The 25,692-nt window shown below is 47.0% G+C and overlaps 1 protein-coding gene across 1 annotated transcript in view; it reads right to left on the bottom strand.

The window, feature by feature from the left end:
• Nucleotides 1-18,214: 18,214 nt before the first annotated feature.
• The window catches only part of PTCH1 (patched 1), a 67,304-nt gene continuing 59,826 nt past the window's right edge, over nucleotides 18,215-25,692 (bottom strand). The window contains exons 20-24 of the mRNA XM_036261443.1: nucleotides 24,895-25,037; nucleotides 21,496-21,595; nucleotides 20,766-21,020; nucleotides 18,739-19,288; nucleotides 18,215-18,261 (exon numbers count right to left, since the gene is read on the bottom strand). Coding sequence (XP_036117336.1) covers nucleotides 18,740-19,288; nucleotides 20,766-21,020; nucleotides 21,496-21,595; nucleotides 24,895-25,037 — 1,047 coding nt within the window. The 3' untranslated portion in view covers nucleotides 18,215-18,261; nucleotide 18,739. The remainder of the gene's footprint in view (nucleotides 18,262-18,738; nucleotides 19,289-20,765; nucleotides 21,021-21,495; nucleotides 21,596-24,894; nucleotides 25,038-25,692) is intronic.

Genomic DNA, 25,692 nt, shown 5'->3' with positions numbered 1-25,692 from the left:
ATGAAAAAATACAGATACACACAAAATAGCAATCACTCAAAACAATAACATAATGAAATTACATAATATAATAAATGATGAATACTATAACATATTAAGTCATATGTAAGTATTATTGAATGATATTCCATTAATATCAATAAATGAGCCCTGGCCGGTTTGGTTCAGTGGTTAGAGCGTCGGCCTGTGGTCCAGACAGACCCAGGTTCAGATCCCGCTAAGGGCGCGTACTTCAGTTGCAGTTTGTCCCCAGCCCTGGTTGGGTCGTGTGGGTGGCAGCCACTCGATGTGTCCCTTTCACGTCGATGTTTCTCTTTCTCTCTCTTGCTCTCTCTCCCTCCCACTCTATCTGAACAAAAAATGGAAAACTGTCCTCAGATGAGGATAAAATGAAAAAATAAATATCAATAAACGACATTGAATACTGCTTGTCTGAATAATGGGATGAAAATGTACATCCTCTCTGACTTCGACTCTGATCTTATAGAAAGATACTTTTTTTTTTCAGGGTTATAGTGTACTGCTTTTTTTGGAATCTGCTTTTTAATAGATCATGAGCATTTTTTAGTGCCAGTAATGACATAGTCTCTGCCAATCTACAAGGATTTTTCTGATCTTCCAGATTAATTAAACTGTCACAGAAAGGTTTTGCTATGTCACCTATCAGGCCTCTCATCTGTACCCCACCAATACATATAAGTGGGCATACATATGCATTGAACAAATCACATGACAAAAAGTAATTTCTCTTAAAGGCTTACTATGGGGATTCTTCCCTAGAAAGAAGTTGTGCAGTTACATCAGAAAAATCCACTGGTTTAGATTACACATGTTGGAGTTGTGTATCGCTTACCCAGAACTTTGATACTGGGAGTGTTTGCTAGGAATGTTGATTGGTTCCCTTTAGAGACTTTCAAATGTCTATTTCTGAGTTCCTAATGGTTATGAAGGAGTCACACTGACACGTGTGTAAATCTTTCTTCCTCAGGAACAGCCACAGTGGATGGTCACAGTCCTGTGAGGTTCATGCTGTTGCAGAGGCGTGTCTGCCCAGAAGCCAGCCTGGTGCGTTCGCTGGGAACTATTTAGGAATTTGGGGGTGTGGGGCTGATGTGACTAGGACACAAAGAGGAGATTCGAGGAAGTCTTGATTCTCATTGTAGATATTCCCTATTATTATTGCCAGAAGTTTGGTCTCCCCCCTCCGCCCCAAACGCTTCTTATAATTCCAAGTGTCACTAAGACCACTGGGGGTTCATTGCCCAGTGCCTGCTTCAATACTTTCCATAAACAGAAGCATTTTGAAGTGACTGGCTCGGGAAGAAAAGAGGACTCTACACACTGCAGCCTTCCCAATGCCTGAGGCAATGTGGACAGGTAGAAACACAGCTGAGTGTTTTCATTTCCTACTTTATAGGCTGTATCAGAAAAGTCAGCAGCTGACAATGGAAGCTGGGGCTATAACAGATAAATGCAAATTTAGGTACAGACCAGAAATATTTCTACACAAGTTCTAGACAGGAAAGAGCCCCAGATTTGTGAAGGTAAGAGAGAACATTCCTGATCTTGGAGGAAGTGTTCTGTGGGGGTTAAGAGCATGACCTGAGTTTGAATCTTGACTTTGCTCCCTAATGGTTGAAGGACTGTTGTGGATTGGTGACTAACATTCATTCCAACTGTCTTACATATCAGAAGTGAGAAATTAATGACATTTCCCAGACTCCCTTGCAGCCAGAGGTTAGGATGTGGTCCCACTGATTTGGGGCAGTCAGAAAAAGCAGAGATGGGAAGTGTGTCCAGGGCCATATAGGTGTTGCTTCCGGCCTGTCTCCTGGGAGGCATGGTTGTGGTGGCTTGTTTCAGGAGCTGTCAGAACTTTCACTGGTAGCTTCTTGATCTTAAAAGAGGCAGAAAGTTTCTTGATAATCTGTTTCTGTGAAATTGGCATTGCCCCTCAAAACTAAGCCCACAGTTTTTTTTTTTTCTCAATAATTCTGTGAATCATTCATTACCTTTTTATAAATCTCTTTTTGCTTAAACCAACTAGTGTAAATTCTGGTTTTTTGTAATAGAGCTCTTACCAACAGAGTTACTTCACGCCTGATTGATGGCTTCTGGTTTGTTACCTTTGCTGGGTTTAACTACAGTCCCTAGCATTCTCTTTCCAGTATGTTTCTGGTTAGGGTTATTCTCTTTTGAGAACTGGGTGAAGCAATGGCTATTTTGAAGCATGCACACACCATCTCCCAGGTATTTAATTTTGCAGATGTGATTAAAGTACCTAAGCAATCACCTTTTAGTTCATCAAAAAGGAAATTGTCATGGGTGGGCCTGACCTAATCAGGTGGAAGGCCTTTAAAAGAGGATATATATGCCCTGGCCGGTTTGGGTCAGGGGTTAGTCAGCCTGAGGGCTGAGGGGTTGCAGGTTTGATCCCCGGTCCTGATCGGGATTGTGGGGGAGGCAACCAACTGATGTGTCTCTCTCACATTGATATTTCTCTCTCACTCCCCCTACCCCTCCTTTTCATTCTATCTAAAAATCAATGGAAAAATATCTGCAGATGAGGATTAACAATACATACATACATACATGCATACATACATAAAAGAGGATATAGGCCTTTTATAAGCTTAGAACTCCTGTGAACAGTGAGCATCAGCTCACCATCTCCCCTTCCTGTCTACTCTGCAGGGCACCTTGGACTTGCTTAGCCAGCCCTACACAATTGCATAAGCCAATTTCTTCTAATAAATCTATCTATCTATAATCCATTTATTGGTGTATATCCTCTTTTATTGTCTCTGCTTCTCTGGTTGGACCTGAACTGATATAGTCACTGAGCCTCAGTATGTTCAAGTGCAAAGTGGAACTTCGTGTCTGTCACCCAGGCTTGTTGTGAGAGTTACGGAAGAGAGTGGATGTAAAGCACAGTACCTGGCAGAGAAGTCAGCTCTACTTTGGTCACTGTCTCTGCTCCCATCCTATCCTGAACATTTATTCATAGGGTGGCTGTAGATAGGTAATCTAAAGAATCAGTTCCTTCTTCCACAGAACTACCTCTCAGCTCACAATGATTTTTTCTGTCCTGAATTTCTAAAACGTGCTTACCTCTTCCCGAAGTCTAATCCCCATCTGCCTCTTAGTACCTGCGAGTCATCTGATACACAGCGTCGTACTTCACTGGTTTCCTCCCTAGCTGCTGCTAAGGTACCCAAAGGGATTCAGGCATATACTGGTTAAAATGAATCCAACTCAGACTTTATCATAAGCTGCATAATACTCTTTGCAAGCAAGTATATATGTTATTGGGATCAAAGGGCTCATCTTATACCTCCTTTCCTCATCCCACCCCTAAGGACAGGTGGTGAAAGGAACGGCTAGGATATGGTTAAATCTATGGCTACTCTGAGAATCAAATGCAGCATCTCTTTGGTACTAAAGAACTGAAATCTCACAGGTTAGGTCATGCATTAGGATGGCTGTTCGTTTGGTTTTGTTAATACCATGTAGTTTCAGATGGGAAATCCTCCCACTCTTCCTGTATATCTCCCTCCTAAATGATTGAACATCGAGTTACCAGATGACCAGTAGTTCTACTCCTGGATACACACCAAAAAGAAATGAGAACATATGTCCACACGAAAACATGAATGTTTATAGCAGTACTCTTCGTAATCACCGAAAGGCAAAAACAACCCAAATGTTCATCAATGAACCAATGAGAAACAAAATGTGGTACAGCCATTCAGTGAACTTTTATTTGACCATAAAAAGGAATGAAATACTGATACTTTGTACAACATGGATTAACCTTGAAAACATGATACTAAGTGAAAGAAGCCAATAACAAAAGACCACACACTATATGATTTCATTCATATAAAACTTCCAAAACAGAGCAGAAAGTGGGTTAATGGTTTCTTAGGACTGAAGGGATGGGAGGACAGGCAAGTAACAGTTAAAGGGTGACAAAATGTTCTAAAATTAACCGTGGTGATGGTTGCATAACTGAATACACTACGAAACACTGAATTGTACACTTTAAATGAGTGAATTGTATGGTATGTGAATTATGTTCTAATAAAGTTATTTTTTTCTTTATTGATTTTAGAAAGAGAGGAAGAGAGAAGGAGAGAGAGATGGAAATATCAATGAGAGAGAACATTGATTGGCCGCCTCCTGCATGCCCCCCACTGGGGATCGGGCCCACAACCTGGGCATGTGTCCTAACTAGGAATCGAACCGATGACCTCTTGGTGCATGGGTCGATACTCAACCACTGAGCCACACCATCCGGGCCTAATACAGCTATTAAAAGAAAAAGAACTTAGAGAGTAAAGATAAAATTTATTCAGCAAACACACTCTTCTTTTCGATGACTTTTTTAATTCAGCAAATATACATGCGCCAAGTACACCTGTCTTATGCCCAGATTCCAGACTTTCCCTCTAATCTATCTGCTCACAGCTGATTAACCCAGACCCAACTCATTGGCTATCACCTTCCTTAAGTCCCCTATCCAGAAATAAGTTGATATAAATTAAGAATGTAGCCCTGGCCAGTGTGGCTCAATTGGTTGGAGAGTCGTTCTATACACCAAAAGGTTGAGGGTTTGATTCACAGTCAGAGCACATGCCCAGGTTGCAGGTTCGATTCCCAGTTGGGTTGCTTAAGGGAGGCAACCAATCAATGTTTTTATCACTTTCCCTTTCTCTTTCTCTAAAATCAATAAAACGTATGCTCAGGTGAGGATTGAAAAAAAAAAAGAATGTATAACAGTACATTTACAACCTAGCACAGAGTGAATAGTTTGTACGTATTTGCTATTAATACTGTTAACTTGAAATTTGCGACACTATTTGATTCTGCTCCTCATTAAACTGCTCCTCATTTCTCCCATCACAGATTCCTTTTCTTCTCCCCGCTCCCTTCTCCCTCCTGGTTGCTGTTCAGTCAAGCTCCACCTCCCTCGTTTCCGTCTACCTACCCTCTCTCTTGGCAGGTGCTCACAACTCTGCTTTCTATCTCCATTGTTTCCAGATTGATGTCTTTCTGGACCTCTGGGAACATCTCAAGTGGTTAGATGCCACCAGTTCAACACTAAATCTGTCCTGCTCAACTCCATCTGTTCCTCCTCACTGCCTCATTTCAGGGGCATGCACCTGTGTCCCGCACCTGGCTGCTGTGAGTGCTGTGCTGGTCCACCTGCACCAGACTCGGCCCCCTCCCCAGCTTGGGAGTGTTGATGGCTGACAGCTTGGCTCAGCCCTTTCTGGGAGTTACACTTGATGGAAGAAAGACACCTGGCCTGAGATCATGCCCCTGTCCTGTGGCAGCCTGAATGCAATGACTAGTCAAGGTAAGGGTGAAGGCTCTGTCCTCTTCGCCCTAACCTGAGCTAACTCTAAAGGGCCATCGCAGTGCCCCATAGGGCCAGTGGCACGACAGCTCCTGGCCTCTTCTGCCCCTTGCTGCTTTCACTCTCCCATAGGTGTTGGCTTTGGGAGCACTCCCAGTAAACTTCCTGCGCACAGGTCTCCTCCGAGTCTGCTTATGAAATTCAGCCCGCAACACTGTCAGTTACCTTCGGTTTCCCCACCTCTTCCCTCGATGACAGTCAAAATCCTGTTAGTGTCCTGTGAGTCTGTTTCCCTCGTCAAGTCCAATGCCAAGGTTGAGCTTAGGTCTTCACGACCAAAAAAAAACCTGATTCCAAAAACCTTTCAGAATTAAATATTTCAGAACTTAAAAATTCCCACTCAGCCCTGGCCTGTTTGGCTCAGCGGTTGGAGCATTGGCCTGCGGACCGTAGAGTCCGGGGTTCGGTTCCCGCGAGGGGCATGTACCTCGGTTGCGGTTTGTCCCTGGCCCGGTTGGGGTTGTGTGGGTGGCAGCCACTCGATGTGTGTGTCTCTCTCTCTCTCTCTTCCCCTCTTTCTCCCTGCCGCTCTATTTGAAGATAAATGCAAAAATGTCCTTGGGTGAGGATAAAAAAAAAATTCCCACTTAAAGAGTGACCAAAGGGCACCAGTACCAAATGGCATGGCCAAAGTGCCACCTGGACCAAAACCTGGAGATAGTCATACTATGAGTTTTAAATGCCTGGACCCTAAATCTATGGTTCTCAATCCTGCATTTATATTAGAATCACCAGGGAGCATAATAAAAATGGTGCCGCCCAGTCCCCTCCCCCCAAAGAATAAAATAAACAAACAAAATTAAAACAGACCCATGAATACAGAGAACAGACTGAAGGTTGCCAGAGGGGAAGGATTTAGTCTGGTGATACAAAGTACAGCATAGTGAATATAATCAATAATATTGTAATACATATTTTTTGAAAAGAATTAAATATTTCAGTAGATTTAGCTTTAGTAATAGCTTGATCCAGGGTTCAAGCAGTTTTGACTGATTCATTCATTGGCTCTGCCTTCGGCTCTATTGGCTCCTTTCTCAGAAAAGCTCTCTTCCCTTCCACTCACAGAGAGGCTGCACATTCCAGATGGGAAACACATCCACACCTGCTCTTAGAGGTCTCAGCAACACCTCACAGCTGACAGATTCGAACTGGTTCATGCTCCCGTGCTCAAACAGATCTCTGAGGCCAGGATATGATTCTCTTTTTGGATGGTCTGAGCCGCATGATCAACCCTGGACCCTGGGACCTGGGACGCAGGCAGCTCTCCCTGAAGCAAATAAACTGAAAGTGGGCACAGAGATGGTTTCCCCAGAAGAAAATTGGGGTAATGGGGACCCAACGAATGAATGGATGTTGGGAAACAAACCGTAAGTTGCTTCTTTAATTTCATTTCACGGCCACTGTAAAAGCTTCCTGTACTCTTCCTTCTCCAGGTTCTCTTTCCATCCATCCCTTCTCTCATCCGCCCGTCAGAGCTCTGAGACGCAGACCCAATCAGGTATCTGTCCAAAGTCTTCAGGAGAGCCTACCTGTTTTGGCAAACTGTCTTTAGCTAGGTTTCAAAGTCACCTCTTCCAGTGTGTCCTGCTGCATTCATGCGGCGTTTCTTCAACTTTCGGGAATTTAAGGGTCACCTGGAGAGCTTGAGACCCAGCATCCTGACTCAGTAGGATGGGGGTGGGGCCCGAGACTTTACATTTCTAGCAATTTTCCAGGTGATGTTAAAGCTACAAGCCCTGGGGCCTCCACTCAGAGAAACACAGCTCATGGGTGGTGTGTACCTCAGTAAAATGGGCCCCTCATTTTTCAGACACATCCCAGCTTCTCCTCTGGGACTTAGCTCAGGCTCTTTCTTCTGGACTGATAATGTCCATCCCATGCTTTCTATCTACCGAAATCCTATCCTTCAAGGCCAAATTCAAATACCATCTCCTCTAGGACATCTTTTCTGATTATGCATTCATATGAGCCCCATTTTGCTTAATTTATTCCTTTTGTAAAATGATGACTATACTCCATATTATAACATTTAGTGTGTATCTTAACTTATCTAACGTATTTCTTTTTAAAATATAAACATGGTTGTGCTCTCTTTATTTCAAAATGAAATAAAACAGGTTTTTTATAGAAATATTTATATAAAAAATAGGGGAAAATGAAATACACAAAGTCATCTTTGTAACAATCAGAGATTTAAATAAGAATTAGGTATTATGCGATAGGAAGAAATCATTGTTAATTTTGTTTGGTGTGATGATAGCAGGGTGGTTAGGTTTTTAAAAAGACTTTCTCAGAGGTATATACTAATGTGCCTGCAGGGGGAATGGCAGGGCGCCTGACATTTGTTTAAATACGCCAGCAAACAATCACAAATCGAAGAAGGAAGGCCTGACAAAACAGAATTGGAGGAATATTATCGGGGTTCATTATTCTATGCTATGTTTGTGTGTTTGACATTTTTCCATAATAAAGAGTAAAGCTAAGCAAATCAAAAATGCACATATAAGTGTCTTTGTGTTTATGTGTATTCGTAGAGATAGAAAAAAATAGATTTTAAGGTTCTTCATGTCAGGAACTATGGTCATATTTCTCTTTCCATCCTGCACAGAGTCTAGAAGAGTGCCTGGCTCTAGAGAGGGTACTGTGCCTAATAACTAGCTGTGGAATGAATGAACAGTAAAGGCAAATGGTAGCCATGGAAACTGTTCCCATCAGTAGTGCTTAAGCCCAGAGGCTTGGGAATCCATGACTAGTTCTTTCCTTTACTTGCACTATAATCTCTAGCAGATCTTTTAACCTCATAGGGTCTTAATGTTCTCATCTGTAAAATAGGAGTAATTATAGTTACTTTTAGGGTTCATTGTTTTCACAAATACCGTAGTTAACTGAGCGCTGTGTTTCAGGGACCATTCTAGACTTTAGGATACAGTAGTGAATACCATAGCCCCAAACCCCTGTCTTCAAAGAGCTAAGATTCTAGTAGGGTAAGATGGACAAACAAATAAATTGGCAAAATATAGAGAATGTTAGATCATACTAAAATTAGGTGGAAAAGGGAGAGAGGATTGCTGGGGCGGGGGGGAGGAGGGCTGGTATTTGCTATTTTAAGCTGAGTGGGCCGGCATGACCTCCCCGAGAAGATGACATTTTAACAAAGGCCCCAATTTGATGATGGAGTGAGCCAGGTGTCTGTCTGGGGGACGCATGTCTAGTCCAGGTAGAGGGCAGGTTAAGTGTGTTGAGAAATAGCAAGAAAGAGCATCACTTGTCTGGGCAGTGGCTCTGGTGGACACTTGGTCTGGTCCGGGGGGATCACGCGCAGAGAACTTCGTCTTTACGGGCCAGGTGGTGGATCTTTCAGGCTTCGTAGGCCACAGGGTCTCTGTCACTAGACTTACCTCTGCCACTGTAGCGTGAAAACCACCACGAACAACACATAAATGAATAGGCACAGCTGTGCTCTAATAAAACTTTATTTACAAAAATAAGTGATGTTTGGATTTGGCCTGTAGGCTGTAGTTGGCCTAAGATTTGGGAAAGCAAAAGGAAAATAGAGGAAAAAGTTAACACATAAAACAAAGGCACTGTTCATGTGTGTATCTATCTAAATCAAGCTCTGGCTAGTTTTTTTTTAAATCTTCACCTGAGGATATATTTATTGATTTTAGAGAGAGAGCAAGGAGGAGAAAGAGAAACATCAATGTGCGAGAGAGAGACATCGATCAGTTGCCTCCCACATGTGCCTCAACCTGGAATCGAACCCACTACCTTTTTGGTGTTGGGACAATGCTCCAACCAAACAAGGCACCCGGCCAGGGTCAGCTCTGACCAGTTTTATTAAAGAACATTTTGCATGATTTGCTTTTCACCAGTCTGTCCTGGCATGCTTCTGGTGATACCAGCATCACCCACATCAGCGGCAGCCAGCGTGCACGCTCAGTGGTATTTTTCACACTCTGTGCCCAGCTCAGTGCCATTGCCACCACAGCGATGGACACCAGGCTTGGCTGACATGGCCTAGAACTCTATTTCAGATCTCCTCAAGGTGGGGCAGTTGTTGGAGAGGATGACCAGCTTTGCTTTGCCTGATCACTTTCACTGCCTGCTCGTCCGCCAGCACGTGTGTCCCACTTTTCATAACAAGTTGGAGTCTAGAGTTGACCAACTCCTATGACTCTTCATCTTCTTTGTGGCTGCCATCTTCCTGCCTCAGGTGCCAGATGGTCCCTAACCAAGAGCAACTGGCAGTGAGAAAGCATGGCACCGTGTCTTCACAACCTAGCTTCCCACTTTGGTGTTAGGATACCACCATTCTCATAGAATTACTTCCTGCGTGGTGAGGACTTCCTGTCATGGCCTCAACTCTGCTGATGCCTTCTAACTCTCAGGCTTTGCCTTCTCTCTCTCTCTCTCTCTCTCTCTCTCTCTCTCTCTCTCTCTCTCTCTTAATTGTTACCTGAGGATACTTTTTCTATTGGTTTTTAGAGAGTGGAAGGGAGAGGGAGAGAGAGATAAACATTGATGTGAGAGAGACACATTGAATAGTTGCCTTCTGCATAACCCCAACCAGGCCCAGGGGTTGAAACTGCAACCCAGGTTTGTTTCCTTGACTGGGAATCAGGTTAATGCCCTTGACTGGGAATTGAACCTGAGACACCTGTGGTTTGAGGGCCGATGCTCTACTGCTGAGCCAATCCACCAGGGTCCTTCTCTCTTTCCTAATTCACCACTGTAATTCTGAATCTCTTGGCTGCTTCAATCTTTTTCTTACTGCCTTGCCCTCCCCTGCCTCCTCTTTTCCATTGCCCCTGCAGTCAGTGCTCTTTCCTACTCATTTTGAATCTCTGTTGACATCATGTCTATGGGGTTGGTTTGGTGAGATGTCCCATGTATGGCCTGATACATATTGCATAAGAAACGATAGGTCTTTCCTTCCTTCCTTCCTTCCTTCCTTCCTTCCTTCCTTCCTTCCTTCCTTCCTTCCTTCCTTCCTCCCTCCCTCCCTCCCTCCCTCCCTCCCTCTCTCTCTTTCTTTTTTTAAAATATGTTTTATTGATTTTTTTAAAGAGAGAGACAGAAACATTGATGTGAGAGAACATCATCGGCTGCCTCCTGCACACCCCCTACTGGGGATCGAGCCCACAACCCAGGCATGTGCCCTGACCGGGAGTTGAACCAGGACCTCTCAGTCTATGGAACAGCACTCAATCCACTGAGCCACACTGGCCAGGCACTTTTTTTTTTTTTTAACCAGTACTGTGGCTTCCCAGGGCAAGGCTCCACCATTAGAAGCTGTACTTTGGATAGACTTCTGTTGGCCTTGGCGCTGAGAGAGTGCTCTCAGAGAGGACAAGCCTCGAGAGAATGAGAGGAGAGAGGAGAAAATTCAGAAGGGGTCAGAGTTGACAGATCAGGACTTCTTGCGACGTGGGTGTGTTTGGGCAAGCATGCACACGCGTGGTGCGTGCTTCGCCGTCCAAGGTGGATGCAGGCTATGTCCTTAGCAGTGGAAGAATAATTCATAAATACAGGCATCCTCCCTTACTTACACTTTGAAAATCCCACCGTAATTGTGTGCGCTATATGATTACAGGCCATCAGAGACCATTAGGAAATGAACTGAGATTTCGATCATGAAATGCAAACTCGCTTGTGAAATGCTAACCTAGTTTCACATATTAATTGCTTCTAATTAAGGAGGAGCGTTTTAACCAATTAGCTTTTGGAATTTAAGTGCAATCAGAAGCATAATTCAGAAATTTGCTAATTGCTCCCTCAGTGCAGCTGTTTGCCTGTAGTGCAGACACACAGTCTGTGTGCACATGACTATGCATGTGTACACGGTGGTCTTTTGCTGTGGTTGTGGTGCAGACAGCAGTTTGAAGTCAACATGTAACACAAATGGGATGGGGGCAATGAGGCGATGAGAGAGAATGAGGACATGAGGCGGGACGAGACCCAGGCTCTAAAGTGACTTGACTACTGCAGGTGTTGGCTGATGTCACATCACTTCTCCAGACTTCTGGGACGCAAGATGGCAAAGGTCTTGTACAGCTTCCAGGACTCACGACAAACTCCAGTGATTTGTGATAACCTTCCATGACTCCATGCGAGGAGGGAGCTGTATAGGAAAAGAAAAAAGCATCCATTGATAGGAGCCCCCGGTGTGCGGACTGACACTTCAGCGGTCACTATGCTCAGGAATTACAGGCTGGCAACTGCTCTGGCCACCTGTGGATTGTTTGAAGGAGAAGCCTTTGACTGTGTCTTGGCACTCCATTCCATTCTTTTTTTTTCTTTATTGATTTTTAGAGAAAGAGGAAGGGAGAGGGAGAGAGAGAGAGAGACATTGAGAGAGAACATCGACTGGCCACCTCCTGCCTGCCCCCTCCCCCTGGGGATCAGGCCCACCACCAGGGCATGTGCCCTGACCGGGAATTGAACCGGCGACCTCTCAGTCTATGGGATGATGCTCAACCACTGAGCCACACCGGCGGGGCCCATTTCATTCTTATTTTTCTTCATGCACCTTCATTATTTTAATTGTCTTTTCCTAGTTTGGGTGGTGCTCTGTCTTTCCCAGTGTTGGCCTCACATTCTGGACACTGGCCATGTCTCCTCTGGTGGATGGCTGTTGTCGCCCTCAAACCAAAGCAGAGAGCACCCTGCTCCTCTCTGTTCCTGCCTCATCTTGCTGCAGAAGCGTCTCTCACCCGGAATCTACCTACCGCTGCTGCTGATTGAATTTAGCAATTACCAAGATTTTTCTTCTGGCACTGTGACTTGGGTTTAATGCTGCAATCCTCATTATTATATAATAACTCGCCAGTCAGAACTTGCTCATCAATTTATCCTCCATCTACATGATTATTTTCTTTATTAAAATAAAACAGGTTCTTCTCCGCCCCCCCCGCCCCCCCACAACCCGTCTCCGGGAGAACACAAGCTGTTGTCCATTGTGTACAAGGACAGTGCTGTGGACTTGTGTTTCCTGGGCTTGCATTACAGTGAGCTCTTGTCTGACTGCCTTTTGCCTTGTTGGTAGCTTACATCTTACACCCTCAGCCTCCAGTGCTGTGGATGGGAAGCAGATGAATGAAGAGAACGCTCCAGGAGAAAGGAATGCAAAGGCGTTGACTTTGTGGTTGCCACTTTTGGGTGGCAGTGCTCAAAGGGGTGCCTCATTGTCGGGGCAAATGCTCTCTACAAGGTCGGTTCCCTTTACAGCATCTCAGCAGAAAGACCCTGTTCCCTTTGCCTCAAAAAAGGGCATCGCTGAGGAGGAGGCCTGCTGACCCCGTCCCCGCATCCTCCCGCTGCTGCTGTCATTTCCCGGCGGAGCCCAGGCGGAAGGGGGCGCCCAGCCTGCCTGTCTCCCAGTTACAGAGATCCAGGTTCGAGGCGTGTGCTCATTAGGTGCAGACTCCATTAAAAGTAATTAAAACTTGGCAAATGTTCTTTTTAGATGATTAATAGGTCATCTCCACTTTTCCTTTTGGGAGGTCAGTTGCCAGTTACCAAAAATGAAACACCTGCTTTTACATCAACGCGGCTGCTGCCCGAAGTTGAGCAGCACGCGGCATTCCCAGAGCTGTTGAATACGTCCGCTGTGCCAAAAGAAATGGGGCCGTGTGTTTACCTAAGTCCTGAATAAATACGGTGGGTTTTGGGACACAGATCTGATTAAAAACTTCTCCCTCAGCCAACACGAGAACTAAGTTAGCATACTTAGGTGTATGTAATTTACAAAGCATATAAGATTAGATGTCAATGGTCATTTTGGTGGAATAAAGCACATTGAAAAGAAAGTGTCTCTGGCCCTGGTTGGTTTTGCTCAGTGGTTAGAGCGTCGGCCCGTGGACCAGAGAGTCCTGGGTTCTGTTTCCGCTAAGGGCACGTACCTCGGTTGCAGTTTGTCCCCAGCCCCGGTTGGGGTCGTGTGGGTGGCAACCACTCGATGTGTCTCTCTCACGTCAATGTTTCTCTCTTCCTCCCCATTTCCTTCTGAAGATAAATGCAAAAATATCCTCGGGTGAGGATAAAAAAAAAAAAAATTATAAAAAAAAAATGTGTCTCTCAATTTGAATTCCAATTAATGCAATTAATATTAATCGTTTTCATGTTCAGTTTCATGGAGCACATATCCCTCCACGACTTTTGCATGAACCGTGAGCATTATGAATGAACTTCTCTACCGAAGGGCTTGGGAACAGACTGCTGATTTCAGGAGGATGTAGGAAGATGAGGGCATAAGACAGGAAACCCTGCTTAGTATTTTGTTTCTTTTTCCAGAAAGTATCCATTAATGCGGACATTGTGTAACCCGAGCACCACATCCTATTCCTCGGTCAGAGTTTACTGTGTACCTCAAATGCCGAGGGGCTCAGAGTACAGAACCTTCCTATAGTAACTCTCACGTTTCTGCAGTGTCCTTGTCACCACAGAGGTGGGGAACTCTTAAGAGGCTGAGAGTTGGTGATTGAACCGGAACTCAGTGTAGGGTCCACAGAGGTTCTGATTCTCATCTGACTTTAAAAATTTTTTTTCCTTTATTGATTTTGGAGAGAGGAAGGGAGATAGATAGAAACATCTGTGAGAGAGAACATTGATGGGCCACCTCCTGCATGGCCCCCACTGGGGATCGGGCTCACAACCTGGGCATGTGTCCTGACCGGGAATCGAACCGGCGACCTCTTGGTACATGGGTCAACATTCAACTGCTGAGCCACGCCAGCCGGACTCTCATTTGACTTTTAATGTCCCCTCTAGTCCAGACTCATCACAACCACCATTACTTTCAACCTCCAGAAGTCAATGAGGGACACGTCATCTTTAATGTATATACAGATGAGGACACAGAGGCTGAAGGTTTCAAGTGACTTGCCAAGTCAGAGTGGGTTAACTGGATCCCTCTCAGTGGGAAAGACAGAAGAGGGTCTGGCCTGGCATGGACCCCCCTTCCCTGCCTAGTAGGTCAGGAACCTACACCCTCTAGTGAGGTCATGCACTACAAAGGGAATTCTTCTCTCTGGATTCCCAGACACAAATGCAGGATTCACGGGTCTCCTCTTTCCCACCGATGAGCATGTGTTTTTGTGGAAAGACCAGAGAGGCGCCGGGATCCCTGTTTCCAGATCTAGCCTGCCTTGGTGTATAGCCCTAGTCAAATAATAGAATCATGGCCACAAGCAACTGGAAGGAATTTGGGGATCACCTCTGCTGGTGCACTAGAACCACCAGCACAGCTCATGAAAGCAGATTCCCGGGTTCTGATTCAGTTGGTCTGGGCTGCCCTGAAGATCCTGCTTTTCCAGCGAGCCTCCAGGGCAGGCCAACGCTGCCCATCCATGGGCCTCGTAACACTTGAGCATCATCGGCCTGTGATAAACTTGTCATAAAGTGGGTCAGCAAACTCTTTCTGGGCCAGTTAGTAAATATTTCAGGCTTTGCAAGCCATAGTCTTGCTGCCATTCCTCAACTCTGCCACTATAGCTGGGAAGCAGCCACAGGCAATTTGCACGGATAAGTGTTTGTCTTCTGATAAATGTTTACAAAACCTGGAGGAAGCCTGTGGGCTGCAGTGTGCTGACCTCTCAGCACATACTTAACAGCAATCTAGGTCTTCCCCACCACTCCTGCCCTGATTTTCTCCATGGCTACACTGAAGATAAGGTCTAATCATACCACAAACCCTCAAAAAGTAACATTCTGCATCAAGTTCATCAGCCCCATATTGTCAGCTATACTGTATGACACCTTCATTTATTTTAATAACCACTGATTGTCTTTATAAATATTCCAATTATTAGGCATCACATAAAAAGTAAGAATGTTAAAGAGATGACAGAAGGGACCATTCTGATAATTTAGGAACTCTTTGCATCAACAATGCCTCCATGAAGTGGAGCCAAACAATGAGTATTCCACAAGTTTGCTAAGAGGGAACAGCCAAGTTACGATGGCCTGACACACTCACTGCCTTCATAAAATATTTTGCTTAAAAAACATTCTATAAACAAAGACATACCAACAAGTTATATTATTTTTTATTCATGTTAGAATTTCTATCAGTGTTTGAACATTAATATTTAGAGAGTTTGTACATTTTTGCCTTCCAAGGTTTAAAATGAGAACCACACTAGGTCACAAATGGTAACTAATACACACTTCACAATTGCATGAATATTCACTCGATCTCACTCTCTTAACACTGTTAAACATCTCCTTGCTGTACTTTACAATGAAAAGTGTGCCCCACTCACGTCTCAGCGAAGTTCCAGACATTACGGATTCATCACATATAAATTCTTTAAAAATATACTTCTGTCAAAAGACTTGATGACTACTATGTACACTACAAAAATAAATTTTCATATAAATAAATTATATGGCATACTTTTATCTTTGTAATTGAAATGACACAAACCCATTTCCACCAAACTTGGCAGACAATGAGACCCAGTTTGAATATTTATTTCCTTTAAACTCCTTACACTAAAACCTACTATGAGACCTTAATGAAAATGTTATATACTCTGAACTATTTAACATTAGTAAGCACTCTATACAAATAAAAATTCTGTTCAAAAGTAAAACATAGCTGTAATAGTGTTTCCAATAGAAATAAAAATCCCTGCATTTTTTTTTTGTTATAAACTGGCATGACAAATACTGTAGGAAAACATTCTTATGATACAAAATTATAAATATCAGCCAAGATTTCTTTTAAAAAATTAAAACATCCAAATGAACAAACAAGACAGACAAAAATAAAACTATTTTAAAGAGAGGAGAAAAGTTCTAGTTGCCTGCCAGCCCCCGTGTTCTCCCTTTGCCAATGTGACTATCGGAGAAAGTTCTCTCTGCGCAGAAAGCAGGGGCCGGGCAAGCTGTCATGCACCACACGCTGGGTTCAGGGAAGGAGCAAGGCCACGCCACGAGCCAGAGGGAAACAGACCTCGGATTTTTGCATCATCTCTCTCCTGAACGCAGGACCTGGAAGTTGTCTGAGCAGAGCTGGTGTTAGGTACACAGTGTGGCTCACGGAGGCACCAAACAGTAGCAGTGGGGCCGTTGGGGCCCCTGGCATATTAACACACACCTGGCACCCACAGGTGGCTTCCAATTAGCATCTTACAGTTTTGTTATGAGTTTAGGGTCTGAGGTCACTGCTGGGTATTACTGGGGCCGCTGCCTTCCCATTAAGATTTTCCATGTAAAACAGGAGGGCGCGACGGGAGCTGCCAATGTGCACTCCTAGTAGCTCAGTCTGGGCAAGTGCTTCCCAGACATGCTGGTCTCGGCTAACAGCTGAGGGAGACCAAGCCTCAGAGCAAGGCGACAGAATGGATACAGGCGCAGATCTTTAAAAGTAATGCCTGGCTGAGAAGTCTGCCTCCACATCCATTCCTGAGTGGAGCGCATGCACCTAGCACCTTCCTGCTTGTCGATAAATGTCACATTGAAAGAACACTTATAATGGTGAGGGAGGAATAATTTATTTAGGAAGTATGCACCCATGTTAACATAAACACGCTGAGAAGGATCCTTCTAAAGCTCGTATCCTACAGAACTCCTGGCCCCGTGTCACCTTATTGAATGCTTGCTATTCAAAGACGCAAACAGATTCAGAAAGCCCAACCCACTGTGCAATTTCGGAAGAAAGGGACTCAAAACATCACCTCTAGGTTTATTGTGGGCCCAGAATGAACAGATTTTTCTACCTGTAGTAAGGCCATTATCTCCAAAACATTTTTAATCCACTCTGGGGGGTGGGTTAGGGTGTGTATGAGTGCTGGTCATGAGACGTACAATGAAGGCTGCATAACATGCTCACGCCCAGCTGAGGCTCACTGCCAGGCATCTCTAGTTCTTGAACAATGATGAAGAGGAACAGATGTTAGCGCTATACCCTGAGGTTCCGATGTTCACCACAAAGATCTGTGTGAAGGAACTTATCTCCTCCAAGGCACGAGCTGGGGTGTCTGGGTGGCAGCAATGATCTTAAGAGATGCTCTGGACTTGAAGTGAGTGTGGCTGAAGCACATGGCGACATTTAGGGCAGGGCTAGCCCCCCACCAGCACCAGGCAGTAGCAGGTACCCTGACTCTTCCAGCCTGACTAGGGCATAGCCCACTGAAGGTTACACACAGTGAAAGAAACAAAAACAGAAAAAAAAAAATCACAGTACAGTACACTGGGAAATCACACACGTGTTCACATACAGCCAAACAGGAGTACCGCATCCACTACACCTAGAAGCCACCGGGGTTAACGTGCTTTCTTCATATCTGCTCATTAAACAATAACAAAATTATCACGCATAGCGTGTTTGAAAGTTAACAGTAACATTTCATACTACCACAGGGTTGTGATATGCAAATTTAAAATATTTTAAACAGAAACCTTTACAAAATAATCCTATTATATAAGCAATATTTGCATAGAATTATACAGGTAAATTATACAATATTTAAGCAGCAGCATATGCTGAAATTTAAGACTAAGTTAAGCTTGGTCGTGGCACCGAAACCAATGTACAAATAGGGCGGGGCCTGGCCGCAGCTGCCCCCCCTCCCCCCGCGCCCACCCTGGGGCAGGAGGTGGAGAAGCCCCAGAACACACACTACTTTACATCATTCCTTCGTATTTACAGATGTGTACACCTCTTAAATATTTATAGAAATATTTCACAAAATAATACAGCCGGTTACAGTAACAATGAACTGCGATCCTGGGGAAGTACATCTTTCTAACTCCAAGCAGTTCTCTTCAAGCAGTTCTGGGGGGGCTTGGGGGGATTCCAATCTTTGGCCTCTTTGCTTCAGATTTCACTCACCCTTTAAAAGAAAACAAAGGAAGTCAAACTAAGCACCAAGTGTATGAGTCCATATTTACGAAGCACACTACCAAGCAAAAGGAATCTACGTATGAGAAATCAGGGTGGGGGGCTGGACGAGGGCCAGCGGGGTTTCCGGGGTGGGCCAGGCTCCTTTCCTTGGTCTAGGGGCCGGTGACCGTTCGCTGAGCTGTGTGCTTGTCCTACATACCTGTAGGGCACCTTAACAAAGACTGAAAAAGGGGCGACAGGTGCAGCTGTCAGCATCCTTGTCAGGTCGCACTGACCTTCAGCAGGCTAACGTGTGAGGGACACCTAATTTGGGACACGTCTGGGTCCCCAGTGATGACAGAGCTTGGACATGGCAGCCTTGCTCTGGGGATCAGAGGTCACTGACGTTCAGTTCGGAACATACCAAAGCCAGGGCCTCCAAGGCCAGAAACCCAGGAGCTCTGCTCCGTCCTCCGGCCTCACACACCTCAGTTGGAGCTGCTGCCCCGGGGCCGCTCCTCACACTCCACGTCCTGCAGCTCTATGACCTCCACCTTGGAATCCCTCCTCTCGCACCGGACGTTAAAAGGCACATGGGGGTCCTCAAACAGTCCGGGGTCCGTCTGGGGGTAGTCCTCGTAGCCAGGACACAGGCCCCCGCGGGGGTTCCGCGCAGGCCCAGGGGCGGGCGGGGGGTGCACAGCAACAGTCACGGACGCCGAGGCCGTCACGGTGGTGATGGGCTGGCAGTAGCTGGGCGCAGAGCCGCCCACGGCAGTGAACACCGGGTGCCGAGGGTTGTGAAAGCGGGCTCCCCGGGGGCCCACGCGGTCCCTATTGCTAGGGCCAGAATGCCCTTCAGTAGAAATTTCAAAAGCGTCTCTGCGCGGTCTGTAGGGGGGCGGCCGCAAGCCCTCTCTGGGAGGTTCCCTCTGGGGCGGCGGGCCTGGCCGTCCAGGTGGCAGAGACCCTGAGTCCAGGTGGGGCTGCTGTCGAGAGTTCGAGGGTGGGTGGTGCCTGGCTTCCGGGTGGACCACCTGCAGAGGGCGAGGGCAGGTTACAGCAGGCTGGGCAGCAGCCCCACCGCTCCCGGCCCGCCCTTACTGGCTCCAGTTCCCGCCTGGCCACCCACACACAGCTCTTCTTAACCAAGAGCTCAGTGGACCCCACAAACGGCTGGGAGAGGCCCGGGAGCCAACAGGGGCCTTCCACTCACAAAAGAAAAGCCTGTTCTGTTGGAGCCTCCCAGACGCGGCAGGGAAGCGCCTGACTTGGACCCTGCGTCTAGGCTTCCACCAACACAGCTGGCTGGACACATGGCTGCGGCCCGCAAATGCAGGGCTGCGGTCGGAGAGGATCCGAGCTGCCTCCCTCTTCAGTCCACCACCCCTCGCTGCTCCGGGTCAGCTCCTGAACTCCTCCAACTGCTAAGCCTCTGGCCCTGGCTCGCCCAGAGGCCAGACGCTGACAGGACTGTCTGTACCTACGCTGTTGAACACGGCAGCCGTTAGGGACATATAGCTATTCACATTTAAATGAACTAAAATTCAAAATTCAGGTTCTCAGTCTCATGCCCATATGTCAAGTGCTTGACAGTCACAGGTGGCTAAGAGCGTTTTGGTCCTTGCAGAAAGTCTGCAGGGCAGTGCCGCTCTGCCCTGCTCTGTCCCGTTGTTGGGAATCTGGTTTCTGGGTCTCTATACAAAGCCTGGAGCAACACAGTGGCCACATCAATCAAAAGGACCGTGACCAACTTCAAAGTCGTTCAGCTTGTACCTATTTTTAGGCTCCCGCTGAACAAAACCAGATTCACACTGCAGCTCAGCAGCATCACACGGGGGGGTGGGGGAACTGGGGTTATTTGGTTGGCCTTCTCTTTCATGGGAGGCCTGCTCTGGCCTGGGACTGCAATACCCATTTCCTAGAGGGACAGCAGGAGGCCTCGGCCGGGGCATCCGAGCCTTAGAACCTTCCTTGGGTTTGTGTGCTGTGCTCTAGGACCCAGGCAGAACCACCTGCGGAGCATGGGCTCTGGGAGGGGGGCTCCAGGCTCCCCGCTTTCTACCAAAGGTTAAGCTGCTTAGCCCCTAGAATACGCACCTGGAGCCACAAAAGGTCCTGGTACAGTCTGTCAACAATAGTGGAAATAATTTTGTACCAAAGGTAATAAAAGTGAGAGGAAAAAATATACCACTTGTGCTCACAATAAAAACCCCACTCCATTTTTTAAAAGTATCTTTTCTAAAACAAAAAAGAGGCAAGGCCTGCTTTCCCTCCAGCCCCTCAGCTCCAAGTGACGGAGCCCGAGGTGCACGCCGCTGCGCTGCAGCATCTGGACTCTGCCCTTTCTGAGGCGTGTGAGATCCAACCATATGAAACTGACACTCTTCTAGTTTAGGAAGGGCCAAATACTGGCAATTTCCTGTGATTCCACCTAACCTCTACTTGGCTTTCGCATCCTGTCCGGCAGATTTGCTGCGCAGAGCCGGGCGGGGCTGCCCGGGGCTGACTTACTGTGGAGCGGGCGAAGACGGGGTTCTCTGTGGCTTCCACGATCACCTGGTGGGCGGGGCCCCTGGTGCCCTGCTGGGCCTCGTACTGCCGGAGCTCCTCACTGATGCCCGACACCGTCGTTTGAGAACTGTACTCCGAGTCGGAGGAATCAGACCCGTGGTTCGAATGACTGGGGGGCACAGCAAACCGGACCACACTGGGGGGCGGCTCCGGGGAAGGGGTGGGCAGCCGATCCAGCCCGTTGGCTGGAGATACCTATTTAAGAGGATGCTACATTAAAAGTGCGAGCTTCCATCTACCTGTTGGCCACTCAAGTTCAAAGAACAGTCTCATTCAGGGGTCTCTGCCCTCCCCCCACCACTAAGCTGTATTCCCCTCCCCCTCCCTGCCACCTTGTGGAGAACTCAAAGGTCTGACAGCTGGAGCAAAGAACTGCCCTCTGCTTTCCCACGGGCCTCTTCCTCTAGTTCAGGCCGGACATTTACCCCGAGGGGACAATGCTTCACTGATACGCACCTATAGGGCTAAGGCTGCCCATAAGAAAGCAGTACTGCCACCCCGAAACTATTACACTGAAGAGGAACAAGTGATAGCTATTGAGATGCTCACTGAAAAAGTAAATCTTTAGTGATGTGAATACACCTAAATTATCTAAATGAAGAGTGACACCAGGAACAGCAGCACCGAGGCGGCCCGTGGCCTGCACGCCACACCCAGCGAAATCACTGACCTCAGGCTGCGGCCCGAAGAAGGACAACAGGACTGGAAGCAAGACCAGCCCGTTGAGGACACCCAGGATGGTGAGGATGGCCAGGACGGCGAAGAAGTACCTGAAGACAACGGGAAACAGAAACATTCACTGTGGCGAAGACAGACCCAGATATTCCAGCGCGCCACAGGCCAGTCGCTGGCCAGACCCACCGGCGAAGAGGCCGTCACAGAACTGCGGTTCACACTCAGCACGGGATTAGATTTCTTTTTTTTACCTCATGATTTTGAGGGCTGCATTGCACAACCATGAGGGGTGAGAGAGAATTAGTTTGCTGAACTGCTGAAATCTCATGGCATGTAACGTCATTTACGAATGTGTCACACAAACACACAGATATGGAATGCAAACTGAACGGCTGAGCAGACCGGAAGCACAAACACAATGCAGAGGGGCCCTGTCCGTGAAAACCCAGCAGAAGCAAGCAAATGAAGTGAACAGTGCAGAGTTGAAACAATCTCGCCCGGGAGGAGAAGCAGCCCACTGGTGCAGCGGCCAGTCCAGGGCGGAACACTCCTGCCTCCCAGAGCAGAATCTCCAAGCCTCCAGTGCGTCAGGTGCGGCTTCCGTGAATCATGACTCTGTTCGGAACTCTGTGAGTTCCCGCTGAACCAAAGCGCTCCAAAGGCCACCGTCTTTAGAACACAGGAAGCAGCTCTCAGCAGAGAAAACTGCCCATTCTGGGGCATGTGTGGGGGGAGGGCGGTCCAGTCACGGGGCTGCTCTGCGGCCAATCTTTTGTTGAACAATTTAGCATCTCTGAATGCTCTTGTCTGGCGTCAGCCAATTCAAACATAAAGGCCACAGCGGCATGGAGAAGAGGGGCGTGCACAGTGGGCCTGCTTTCCCACCGACGGCCAAGTCTGCGATCGTTCACGAATCCCAAGGTAAACCTGTCAGCCAGGGACCGCCAGGCCGACTCTCCACATGGGGAGGGGCAGGCTCCCCGCAAGCATGTGTTTCTGTAACTAATGATTTCTAGGGCAATTCTGCTGGAAGTGGGCTGGGTTGGGGGAGAACTCAGGATGTTCGGGGAAGAGGGAGGGCAAATATCTATCTGTTAATGGTCTTCTTGATCATAAAACAGAACAGGCACCAAACTTTGCCATTTCTATATATATTTCAACCTTAGATGAAAGGAGAGAAAATCCCTATAAAAATACAAATACCTCGCAGCTATTGTAAACACTAGAAACTTCTGAGCTGCATTAGTGAAAGCCAAGCGGCCAGCGTCTTGCTCTAATGTAAACTGCGGGAACTCTGGGCAGAGGCATATATCAGCAGCGAGCATTAAGACATTTGCATCCCATCCATCTAACTGTAGCATAAACAGACCAATTAGATTTCTGACGCTTAGTGTATACAATGTCTGCTCATCTAGTCGACCCCAGTGAGGGCTTTATCAGGTTAATCCATCCAGTTCTAGAAAATGGGAAGCCCTTTTAAGTGCTTGAAACAAGAACTCTGATATCTCTGGGAGAGAAGCAGCCAGGGTTCGGTAAGAGAGCTGGGATTCTGCCCTCCATCCAGGGAGCCAGCTGGGTACTCAGATTCGGGCTAAGTGCCTTCTGTGTGGCTCCCTTGGCATCCCCCAGACAGTCAGAGCCACTGAGTTCCTGTCATACCCTGCATTCCCCGCGGTTCAGCATGGCCTGTGAACCTGTCTTTCCCGTACGTTACATGGAAGTGGATGGTGTCCATATTACGTGCTGTGTGTGAAATGGCACTTAGGAGGTGCTTGTCACATTGTGTCAAAGGAGAAATTACACAAGAGAAAAATCTTTTGACGTAGCGCTTTTTATACCATAAAGGAATAAGGACTAATGCCCGAATAAATAAATGTATGCAAAGGAAATAAAGGAAAAGTCAAATGAAGGGCTTAAAACAAAACCCCAACCAAAACCTCACACTACCCGAGGCATACATCTCTCTGGCAAAGGCAAACAGGAATGTGCTGGCTGACTTGTGAGCTGACCCACAGTCTGTGTTGAGAACATCAGCAGTAAGAGCATCAGCTGGGAGCAGGCTGGCAATGCCCTTCTCCCCCCCACCCCGGGAATCCGACCTGCATTCACAGAGCCACCTTCCAGTTTGAGAAGCGTGACCTGCCTGCAGCAGCATCTCGCCTCTTCACTCGCCCTGCACCCAAATGGCGGCGAGCAAACGTCTGGCTAAAGCTCCAAGATGCTGGACCGCCCAGTGGGGCCCACACCAGCGATGTTTCATCTGTAATAAACTGGCAAAAACTGAAAACCCCAAGGAAGCCTGTTTGGATTCTCGCTCCAGATTCCAGAAGCATCACAAACAAGCCAGCCATTTCCCACATGTGGCTCTAATCCTGGATGAGCGTGTGTTTACGGATGCTGCTGGCCCGCCTCCCCGCCAGCGAGCGGCGGCTTCTCCCAGAGCAGCTGCTGCAGAGCGGCAGAGCTGTCCGGACCGGTGAAGGGTCCTGCCCCGCTGTTCTCAACTTCTTTCCATAAGGAAATCCTGCTCTTCCTTTCATACTTCACCAAGTCACCTTCTTCATTAAATTCACCCGCAACCCCTAGCTTTGAGACCTAAAGGGAAGTGCCAAACCAGGCTTGGCTCTCCAAAACTCGACGCCATAGTCACATTTTAAATGCGTCCTAAATCTTAGTGGGAACTTGAATCTGAAATCTGAACACATTATCTTCACTTCTTTTACTTTTTCCTTTATTGATGTTAGAGAGAAAGGGAGAGGGAGAGGGAGAGATAGAAACATCAATGAGAGAGAACATCGACTGGCTGCCTCCTGCATGCCCCCCACTGGGGATCGGGCCCACAACCTGGGCAGGTGCCCTGACCGGTAACTGAACCAGCGACCTTGTGGTGCATGGGTCGACGTTCAGCCACTGAGCCACACCAGCCGGACATCTTCACTTCTTATATGAATAAAATCTAGGTGACAATTTTCATACAGTTTTGAAAGAGAGGCAAAGGTCAAATTTGGTCAATCAATGGGAACCACAGGCATCTCTTTCTGCAGCTATTTCTAACCTGGAATACAAACAAATGGGTGATCCTTTGGCCTGGAGCTGTGCAGTGCTAGCTCCAAATCCTCCATCCTTTCTCCCCGAGCTGGCCCTAGCAGAGTCTCCGAGTTAATAAACTAAAAAGAAAATGGCGTCAAAGGTTGTGGTAATCAAAACATGCTGTCTTCCTTAAACAGATATGCTTTTTACTTGTTAATTATAAATTACACCTCCATAAAGATGGGGGAAGCTGAGTCATAAGGAAGGAGAAATGTTGTAATGTACTCCACACAGAAGGAAAGAAGCAGCAGAGGCACATGAACAAGCACTGATTTAAAACAGTCTTCGCCCCCCTCCTGCTTACCTGACGATGAAGTCGAACTCCGAGCCGGCCAGCATCAGCACCCCCAGCAGCGTGGACACCGCGCCGTCCAGGACGGGCGCGAACATGTGCTCCAGCGCCAGCACGGCCCTGCGGTTCTTATCGCCGATGGCCGTGAGGAAGGCCTGTGCACGAGAGAGGGGACGTCAGTCCTGGACCGGGCTCGTCTTCCATTCTGAGGCTGTTTTCATCTGCCTCTAAGAACATCTCAGATCTTCCTGTTTAGCTCTTGGCATGTTTAGTCAGGGTTACTCATCTAGCTACATCTGGCCTGCACGATGACCTGTTCATGATATTGGGTCATATTTGGTGTTCATGTACATCTTGAGTAACAACAAGATGAAAAGCATACTTGCTTGAAATTGAAAACCAAACCAAAATGATACAAAAATGAGCTCAAAGTTCCCTTCTTTTCACTTCCGCTCACCTGGAGTTTTCTGACCCAAGTTCTCTCACATCATTCACATGGGGACCTCCAGCTGCCTGACTTCTAGATGGTCAGGACCTTAATTCTGAATGGGCTTCACTGTGTCCCGGGCAAGCAGGTGCCGAGCACGACTTCCTCACGATGTGCTGAGGTTAGGGTTTCTGTCGCTGTGTACTACATCCAAGCACCACGGGCACAGCGCAAGGACAGTACCGGATTTTAAATTCAAATTAATCCTGTTCTGACCACTGGTGGACATACCCCTGTCTCCTTTGCCTTCTCCAAAGCTCTTCTAGGTCAAGAATGCCGTTTTACTAAATGGCAACTAGACAAAGTCTCAGTGTATCAGGCTG

This window comes from Molossus molossus, unplaced genomic scaffold, assembly GCF_014108415.1.
Source record: "Molossus molossus isolate mMolMol1 unplaced genomic scaffold, mMolMol1.p scaffold_m16_p_14, whole genome shotgun sequence".
Classification (NCBI taxonomy): Eukaryota; Metazoa; Chordata; class Mammalia; order Chiroptera; family Molossidae; genus Molossus; species Molossus molossus.
This window is presented reverse-complemented; position numbering and strand designations above follow the sequence as displayed.